This window comes from Neophocaena asiaeorientalis, unplaced genomic scaffold (genome assembly GCF_003031525.2).
Source record: "Neophocaena asiaeorientalis asiaeorientalis breed wild unplaced genomic scaffold, Neophocaena_asiaeorientalis_V1.1 scaffold211, whole genome shotgun sequence".
NCBI lineage: Eukaryota > Metazoa > Chordata > Mammalia > Artiodactyla > Phocoenidae > Neophocaena > Neophocaena asiaeorientalis.
The window spans coordinates 1422888-1433628 of NW_020172824.1; the positions used below are offsets into that span (position 1 = coordinate 1422888).

The window sequence follows — 10741 nt, forward strand, 5'->3', positions numbered from 1 at the left end:
AAAAAAAAAAAAAAAAAAAAAGAGTGAACAGGTAAATGCATAGCTTTCTGGACTATTAAATCACCAGTTTCCACTAGTCATCCATTAATTGGAATGTATCCTAAGAATGAATTTTATAAAATATTTGCATAAGCTCAAATGTAGTCAAACACATTCATTAATCAAAAGTACTTTTAAAATAATTTGTTTGCTGGATCATTTTTCCTAATCAACTTCATAGAGAGAGGGGAAAAAAATCTTATTTCACAATGCTTTAGGTTCTGTGAGTGTATGCTAGGTTCTGTGCTAGGTACCATGTATATCATTTCAATTCTCACAACTATCACCCTCATCTTCACAGGCAGAAACTAGAATCACAGAAGCTAAGCAAATTATCCAAGGTCACACAGCAAAACGCTGGAATGGGGAGTCAAACCTAAGTCTGCTGATATATACAAAAATATATGGATATTTTTTAGCTGACAGGAATCTTTTCTCCTATAACATTTTGTACAGTACTTGGTATAGCAGGTATTTGATCCATGCTTATTGAAAAATATTGTTAAAATATTTTGAAAGAAGGGGATATCCACCTTAAATATGAGAAAGTAAAATATTTTAAAGAAAAATAATAACTGTACAATATGTTGTGCTTGAAGGATAAACCATTTTATATTTTGGTGCAATTTTATCCACTAATTTGTCAAACAATTAACACTGGTAACAATATATATCAAAAGTTATCAATATATATCAGTGATAACAAATAATTATACCTTAGCCATCCATGCTAATACACACATGGTTGAATTTCAGTCTCAGAAACAATACATATTATCAACAAACTTTCCATGGCAAATTATCCCTCCTAAAATGGATACGAAATAAATTTTAATTGCCAATAATCTTAATTCAGTTGGCTGAGTACACTCCAGAAAACAGAAATGAAATATTACTATTGCCCCATAAATGAGAGACAAGACCCCAATTCAGCCCTTGTCAATGACTAAGGACAAGACTCTTAGGCTCTTGACCTCAACTCGCTTTTGATCAAAATGTGGCTATTAATAAATCGGTTTTCAAACGGTATCTCTTTAGAGCCACACTGGGTTTAGCAGAGACGTCTCCAGGACTTCCTAAGATGGAAAGAGAGTATCAAAATAGCAAGATGAGGGCTCCGGACCGACCATCTCTATCCGAGCTTCAACTACAACAACACCGTTCTGCCTCTTTCCTACTGACACCCTAGATAGGATGTCCTTTACCACACCTCTTCCAAACAGCAGAAACATTCTTTTCTTCAATCACCAGATTAGATCAACATTATGAATCTATGATTGGGAAGCAGCAGAGAAGTCCCTGGAGTCAGTCTGCTTACGTTCAAACCAAGTTATAGAAATATAGCATATGATCACCAAAAGAAATTAAATCTTAAATTATTTGAAAATTTTAGAACTAAGTGTTTAAACAGCTGTGTTTGAGATCACTGATAATTTATCCTTTTATGGGCCAAACGTGTTCACTTTATACCAAACTGAAAATAAAAAGCTGTATTAAAAACTGTTAAAGAACGCTGGGGCTTTCCAATAAAGGTAAAATATTTACCTTAGGGTTTATCCCCTGTGACATGGATTTTGGCTAGTCAATGAAGTCTTTTGTACTTTCTGATCTTCAATTAGAGGACCAAAAAGAAGAGGGTCACTCCTTGATAGCTGGGTTGGTACCTATCACCGTTATTTTCTAAAATGGGTCATACTCCTCCCTCTAACCCACTCAAAATAGGTGGCCAAATAGCTAAAATAGAATTCTGCAATGTGAATTACAAGGAATACTCTTCCCCTGAGAAGTATGCTAATATTTATTCCAAGGCAGCCTCTTTCAGTTTTTTAAAGATACAATGTATGATGCAGCTTCTTCCAGAAAAAGATCTGTGCTAAGTTCTTCCTTTCTAGCCATTTCTACTTGTGGTTTCACCCAAAGGTTGCATTGATAGTGCCACTACAGTTATTCCCGGCTTTCTCTGTATTCTACCCATTGAGGCTGAAGAAAATTATCTGACTCTTTAGTTTGAAAATATTTATCTAGAAATTCTGCTTGGAGCTTCCCCCTCATTCCTCCGCCCTCTCACCCCCGAGGAGAGTGCCCCTGGCTCGAGAATGACCCTTTTTGCTGCTGCCCATCAACCAGCCTCCTGGCCTCACACACAGTTCTGTCTTTTTTAACCTACATCCCAAAGGCAAGGATTTTTGGAGGTTCACCATTTGGTCAACATTAGAAAGTGCTATTTATCACTAAAGGTACATACATTATTATGCTAATGACTTGTACCATTTCTGAAATAAAAAACAATATTGGTATCCTTTGTTATCAATCTCTATAATTTATCCAACTCCTCTCTTCACTTTAATCTGACATGTACATTTTTCCATTTCTCACGAAGTTCAAACTGCATTCCAGTTTTATGCACATTTCACTGTTTTTAAACATTCTAAAAAAATGTTACTGTACTCAGAAGCCAAAGGCACAGTTTAGAAGTTAATAATAAAAATGCAGCAATTAAAATTTTCAATTTTTAAATTTCAATTTAATATTAATATCATACCAAAGTAAAACATAAACTTTTGAGTGGTTCCTTTGAAGTACTTAAAAAAATAAGAACCAAACAAAAAGTTGCTTACTTGATTGTCTGCAGAAACCTCACTCTGTCATTGATCTCATCTGGGATCTTACTGAGAATTTGTTTAAGTGCTCGTGCCTTTTCGTTTAGGTCCTGGAATTCTGGCTCCGGTCGTTCAATCATATACTCTGATAAAATACATAATAAAAAAAAATCATGCAACTTGCTGCCAAATTCAAGTCTAAGAATTTCCAATGTGTTGGTCAAGGAGGTGGGGGGGAGGGGGGAGATAAAGGCCAGATAATTAGGGAAGACAAGGTTGCAAACCAGAAGTCATTACCGTTCAACTTAGTTCTGTAATTATATTAGGGCTCCCTCCAAATAAAATATCAGAAAATGAAAGACTGAACATTTTCAATTTGGGGTAAATGGAAACCCATGAAACCTTAAAAATTAAAAAGATTAATAAATAAATAAATAAAAATTAAAAGGGAGGCCTAATCAAGTTTTTCAGGCCTCTCAAGCTAAATTTCACAAGGAAACCTTAAAGTAAGTAACATTTGTAACAAATACAATGGCAATGGGGAATATGAGTTTAATAAAAACCTCTATACTGAACGTACTACCAGATTCATTATAGACTTGGAAACATTACAACTCTACCAACTCTTCAATATAACTCAGCCTAACAGGCTACAGATGCTCAAGTCTAGAATAATGATGAGGACTTTCTCATAATTTATGGAATCAGTTAAAAACATCTACATCTACTTTTGTTCTCCCTTAATAAACATGGGAAATTATACCTCTATGTTTTTCTAAATTAGTGGGAACTGAATTTAATTCAGTTAAACTAAATTTAACTGAAACCCATTTCTAATTATTTAAAAAAGCAAAAAAGTGAAAAGAGGCCAAAAGGATGATTATTACATTGTTCTCTCGAATCTGTGTTTGAAAAAAAAAATACGCAATACTAAAGTTTAAAAAGAAGAAACTCATTACTTTCAAACTGGTATTTGCATAAAGTCAACACAAAATAAAATAACCATTCCAAACAGCTTGTCTCTTGGTGAAACCAGAACTCATCAAACATATTAATCAGTAGGGGAAAAAATTAAAGCATGCAGCATAAACAAATGCTTTACTTCAAGTAATTAAATCTGACAAATATAAAATAAAAATAAGAACTACATTTCTATTTTATATGGTTTTTTTTTTCCTCCCACTTTCAAAACAATAGCAATAACAATAAGAGGGAAGGGAGGAGAAGGGGAGGAAGTCCCTTTTATCAAATAAGAAAGATTTGGAGGAAAAGCTTTTCAACAACTGTAAGGAACTAAACAAGACTCTTTCTGATTACCTTCTACATCATCAGCTGCCATTCGAAGAAGAGACTCTGTGAAGTTGACTTCTACACTTTTTTTCTCTAAAATTTTCATAATGATGTCTTGTGTGAGTCCTGGATTTTCTTTTTCAGCCTATAAGAAAGAGAAAGCTAGTTTTGAAATATAGAAACTAAATCAGCATTTCAAAGCCAAAACCTAATTGCTTAGAACCTGTTGGGACCTCCTTAAACTGATCAACTTATAAATAAGAGCAGAAATCTTTGCAAAGCAGGTGTCGTGATGGCACTCACTTATGTTTGGGTACAGCTTGTGCATCCGTAACTTCTTATTACAGACACGGTCCCATTTTCCATTTCAACATAAAGTATTTAACATTTCCTACTTCTCATTTACACTCTCTTGCAATTAAACTAATAACAAACGTAGAAATAAAGATTATATATATACTGGTAGTTCTTCAATTACTTTTTTCAATAGATTAAAGACACTGAAGATTTTTAGCTTTTTTAGCTATTTCGACTTGAGGATCAAGCAGTAACTCATCTCACAATTTTTTTTTGCAGATTCTTTACATTTAAATTAACAGAATGTCAGGAAAAACAAACCAAAACAAAAAAATAACCCGTCTTTTGGAGGTTTTGTTTTGTTTTTTTTTTTTTTGCAGTACGCGGGTCTCTCACTGTTGTGGCCTCTCCCGTTGCGAAGCACAGGCTCCAGACGCGCAGGCTCAGCGGCCATGGCTCACAGGCCCAGCCGCTCTGCGGCATGTGGGATCTTCCTGGACTGGGGCACGAATCCGCGTCCCCTGCATCGGCAGGCGGACTCTCAACCACTGTGCCACCAGGGAAGCCCCTTTTGGAGGTTTTACTGAAGCTATGTGATCCCTTAACTACATTCCCACACAACGATTTTCATTTCCTATTTTTGCAGCAAGAGTATTTCCTTCACTAGCTTTCAGAACATCATTAATCCTTTTACTACCTCCTGAGCTTGTTTCACTAATGAGTTTGCATTGATTCGATGTTACTTACACTCTCTACGATACTAGAATCTTCTAGTCATTTCAAGATTGAGTGTAAAGAGTTCTGAGTTTACCAAAGTTAATTTTCGAGATTTTGGTTTTCCCTTGTAATTCTGTCCCATTTTATTTTAAAAAATTTTATAATCACATTCTGTTTCTTTTAGGATGCCCGCCAATTTTAATCATTATGCTGATGATTTCCTATCTTTTTTGCCCTGGTATTAAATAGCAAACAGAAACACAACTTATGATCTATCAGATAGCAATCTATTTGCTTCTTGATGTGTCAATTATGTTAACCTCTGCCTCCTCAATCTGGTATCACTGCAGATTCAGCTTTATTTGGTTCCTATTGCTCTTCACATTATAACACCTTTTGCTTCTCATTAATTTCAAGTACCAAAAACCGAAAGGTTATGGAATGAAAGAAGAAAAAATATACACATTTATCTCAATCCCGGGACCATTTTAACTGCTGTCAAATGCTATACAGGAAAATCATTTTGATAGTTGATTAATAATAATAAAATATGTCCTACTGAATTCCGTTTCTTTTATAACCTGTTTTGATTTTTCCTCTCATGAATATATTTAAGGAAGAATCTACTTTAATAAATAAGATTTGCCATTAAAAGCAAAGCTGTACAAGTGTGGCTTAAGACGGTATCAACATCATTAATCTGGTAAACTGCCACAAAATAACATATAGTATACTAATTAAATAAGCCACTATTTGATAACAGTGGTTTATCTTCTCTAAGTAGCATTAAATCTACCTACATAATGAATTATCTTGGAAAGCAGGGGAGCATTCTCTCTGTGCTTCCAGAGAATGCCAAAAGAAAAATAATGCCTCTCTGATTAAGTTATAATAAGCTACTGAAAGAATTAAATGCTGAAAGCCTGAGAACAAAGTTTTCAATACCAAGTTCGTTTGCAGTCCCCAAATGCCAAAGCTGGAGCATTACAGAGTTCTTACAGAGGTCCCTAACTTTCTTGTTCAGTGTTCTTAGTACCAAAAGAAATACCTAACAGTACTGCGTATTAAGTAAAGTACAAACAACTTAATGAATACTTACATCCTAACAACTTAGTAACCTTTAAAATTACGTGAATTGAAAGAAAAATATTTTATTTTATTCTTAAATAACCACAATCCCTAACGAGACGTGTGCACCTGTTGGGCACTGCACAATTTCTCAAATGTTGGAATTAGACCCTTCCACCCTCATTTCCTGTTGTACATTGATTTTCTTGTGATACATGCATTCTATCAATAGCAGTGGCCAAAAGTCCAGTTTCACAAAGATACGACATCATTGAAAGGAACATAGCCCAATCAAATATGCTGAAGCTGCAAACTATTTCAAGAGAGTCCATTCACACGGTGTCAACCTAATGTTGAGTATCACTGTGTTCCTTCAAATTTTTAAAATATCCCACGACACCACTCTGAGTTTGCTGCATGGTCCTGGAGTGCCTCGGCACATACTTTGGGAACAGTAGTCTAGCATCTTAGCTATTTTTTTAAAATCTTAATAGCCTTAAATTTAATCAGTGACTCTAGTTGACAAAACAAATATATCTACCCTTAAATCAGAGACTCTATCTATACCTTCAAGATATCCCTCAGAATACAACCTTAAACTCTGCAGTCCAACTTTTCTGAAAAATCCAAGAGTGAGAGAAAATTATCCCAAAGGCAGTTAACATCCACTCTTGTGGAGCAATGATTCTCAACACTATCAGAACCTCCCAGAGGGAAGAGGAATCAACAGCAGGATAGATATCATAAAAGACAATATTAACTAGTATTGTTTTATCTTTGGAAAAATTATTTTAATCCTTTTTCTCCAGATAACAAAACTAGATATTAAAGCTTGATAAATATTACTGTTGTTGTGGACCAAGAACTGGAAACATGAATATATATATATGGATATAAATATGGATATATGGCTGGGCAAGAAACATGAAAAAGGTTTTTTTAATCTTTTTCAAATAAGTTATAGTGTAAAAATTACAAAAATCTTTAACTTTTTAATGCACGTCCTCCTTTAAAGTCATTTGAAATTCGAACAAATTAAATATAGTAATTAAGAATAAATCAATGCAAAACTAATATATTTTCCTCCAAATAACTTCCACTATCCCCAATTAAGAATCAGTGCCGTGGATAAAATTACCCATGTATTAAGCCAGATCTATAATAATCACATACTTTAAACACAGTTTGCTTTTTAACTGTACTTTAGAAGTAAAACATCAGCTTATGTATAAGGATATTATAAGAAAGAGCTTAATGAAATTCATTATTTTATCTCTTTTATGAATGTCATTGAGTATATACCATATACTACTTCAGAGAGGGTCTTCTTTATGAGGACACACAGGAGAAATTTCTCTCTGTTCCTGATATCAGAAAAGCTAAAAAACTGACTTTTGCCTTATCGATACTACAGCGTGCAACAGATGCCTTTTCTTTCTTTTCTTTGGCCACAAAGATGCTTAAAATAGTCCCCATCCTGCCTCCCTAATGACCAAATATACCCTTCCAAACCACACTGATACTTAATGGAAAGAAGAAAAAAAACACTAAGGATGGTGCTGCTTCACTGATTCTCTTCATTAACCCAAAGATTTGGCAGGATATATTTTAATGAAATTAGTATGTATGTGTACACAGGCACTGCATTTTAGAGTATTAAACAAATCAAAATAGCTCTAATCCAACACACACAATGTAATTTCTTCTAGTGAAATACGCAGATGTCTAATGACGTTATTTGCGCTATCAGTTAAGAGTGGTATCAATAAACTAATCTTTGCCATAAAAAGAAATCAAGCTGGATGGATTTATAGTTTCAACTCCAATGAGACTCAACTGTAAACTTCTTCTAGATTTAAACATTAAAATACCTTCCCTGAAATATAACTTGTTTTAGCTATTGATGGGAGCAAACACACAAAAAGTAAATAAAAATTAAGACTTTGGGTGTCTTGATATGTATTTAGGATGGGATGGATTAATTTTTATATGAAAGACTGTACCCAATATGTAGAGTAGGGTTGCCCAATAAATATAATGCAAGAAACAATGAGGAGCCTATGTAATTTTAAATTTTCTAGTAGCCACATTAAAAAGTAAAAAGAAAAAACATGTGAAGTCATTTTAAGAGTACATCCAAAATATTACCATTTCAACATGTAATCAACATAATATACTTATTCCTGAGTTGTATACATTCTTTTTTTTGGTATTCACCTTCAAAATCTGGTGTGTATTTTATACCTGGAGTACAACTCAATTTGAGCTCGCTGTATTTTAAGTGCTCAACAGCAACACATAGCTTGTGATTATCAATTGAACATCTCAGGTCTAGAGACAATGAAAAAATTCATTCGAGTGACTCAGCTGTATATTCTCAAAATATCCTTAATCTGACATACACAGAGGTCTTATTTCCCCCCCCTCAAAAATACTGTTTTATACTTACGTTCTATAGGTAAACAATATGAAGAAAATCTTTGAGTTATAACTTTATAAAAGTTTTAATAAGTCAAATAAAACAGAATTTAAAAATATACTCTAAAGCTAAACAGAGAACACTCTGAAGAAGTCAGTTTCAAAAGCACGAAGTGACAAAAGCTGAATGCTAAGGAAACAGCGCCTGTTCCAGCTCACTCTTTAGAAGTGTTTTAAGCTTTAAAGAGTACACTAAAACAAGCACAAGATGACTGAAAAGATTTTCACTAGAAAACCAAACAAAACAGGTTTTCACTAAAAAAATAAAGAAATAAACTGGCAATTATCACATGGTATTTAGATTTATATATAACATACTTTTTAATCATAATAAATTATCTGCATCTCACCTTAATGAAAGCCGCTCTCAGTGTCTGAGCTGCAGACAGATTTACTCGTTCTAGCTGCAATAAAAATTTTAAATCATTGTTAACATCGATTTTCTTGGAAAAAGCACATTTCTGATATTTCATTCTGTAGTAATCACATTGATATGTGCATCGATTAACAAAAATACTTGCTAATGATTCTAAATCACCATAATTCTTCAAACAGACAGGCAATCTAAATTTTTCATTAAAATCATGAAAAATTAAGGCATGTATATCAGTCTCTTAATTTATTCCTTTTAAAAAAATACTGTACCTTAAAGATAGATTTATTTTAAGATAAGCACAGAATACAAAATAACATTAAGTCCCTATAGAAAGAATAAACATATTCACTTAAATTTCTGAAAACAGGGAGGGTTCAAGATTAACTCTCAGTGCTCTGTTGCAAATACATGGCAAATTATGTGTGTACTGACTATAAAATGACCAAAACAAAGAAAATATCTATTACTTAAGATTCTTTGTATTTACTACCTTATTCTTTTAAAATTGCTTTTCAATCCCCTCAGTCAGGCATTAAACTGAGATTAATCTTTTTTATTAATTAGCAAATAGCACTGATAAAAGGTTTGACAGTTAAATTGAAGACTGTGGATCATCTGGATTTCAGAGATGCTTTTATCTGTCCTCTATTTTTTTTTTTAACCAGGATTAAAAAATGGTTACCTAAAATCATGAGTCAAAAGTTCAAATGCTTTTAATTCTTATGTCGAATGTGTAAGGTTTACAATTCTGAAAGACAAAATGTCCTTATTAGACACTATATAAGTTGCTTTTCAGTGAGCTGAAGGCATGCAATTTCATTAAAAAACTCCATTTTTTGAAGAGTTAACTGCCAGGCTTAAAATAACTAGCTTCAGTTAAAATCAGATTTCCTTAGTCCCTAAGAATTAGGCCAGTTAACTCAATCAAACTCAACATAAATATTTTTTATTTGGGACAATATTAAATGTTCAAAAACAATGTAACCTTTGTAGATTTTTATGCAAGTAGAATATTTCTACAAAAATCTTATGATTATATATCACATCATACAATAAATATTCCTTTCAATTCCTTAAGGCAATGAAAATGTTTCCCTTTATAAATGACATACACACACACACCCCTAATGAATCTCCAACAGTTTAAATCAATTTATTTTCTAAACAAGACAGAAATGCCAAGAACCTTATCTCCTTACGAGTTATCACCTTAAGCAAAAGGCAAAAACAACAAAATCTGCCAAATAATTTATCTCCAAAAATAAACAATGGGCCATTTAATTTAGTATTTAACTTGGCTTCTACAAATCCTGTAAAATCTAACATTGCCCTTGTGGGTCAAAGGAAAGACACAAGGGGACCCAGGTAGGCAAAAATAGCAAATAAGCAACTACATAAGGTAGGTATATTAATTGATGAAGGTATATTTCCCAAAATTAAAATTTTCTTCTTCGACCAAATTCATTTAATCACAATAAATCCCAATGAATAGTAAAATAAAAATACAGCTCTTCTGATCTCAAGTTCATGTTGTGCAAGGGAGGCAGGGGCCGACAGCAGGATGAGTGTTTCCTCCCAGATAGGAACCCATTTCCTTGTTCGGGTTACGCCACCCTCTGACCTCTTCTGACAAGTCAAAGGTCTGAGTCAGATGTGTGCCTTCAAGTACTGCCATTATTAACTCATTCTGTACTGCCCTGACTGGTATGTGAAATGGTCAAGGGAAGTAAAAGAGGCCCCAAAAGTCGGTGAAGAACTACAAAATTGGTCAAGACAGACATCTACATCTCTAGATTTCTAGATTAAGTTTACATATATATATATATATATATATATAGTTCTGTTTAACAAATATTTATTGAGTATCTACTATGCG

The 10741-nt window shown here is 33.4% G+C and overlaps 1 protein-coding gene across 2 annotated transcripts in view; it reads right to left on the bottom strand.

The window, feature by feature from the left end:
• Window positions 1–10741, bottom strand: part of PDCD10 (programmed cell death 10) — a 43453-nt gene that overhangs the window by 10175 nt on the left and 22537 nt on the right. For both annotated transcript variants that reach the window (XM_024741891.1, XM_024741890.1), the window contains exons 3-5: window positions 8840–8893; window positions 3957–4074; window positions 2658–2784 (exon numbers count right to left, since the gene is read on the bottom strand). In XM_024741891.1, the coding sequence (XP_024597659.1) occupies window positions 2658–2784; window positions 3957–4074; window positions 8840–8893 (299 nt within the window). The remainder of the gene's footprint in view (window positions 1–2657; window positions 2785–3956; window positions 4075–8839; window positions 8894–10741) is intronic.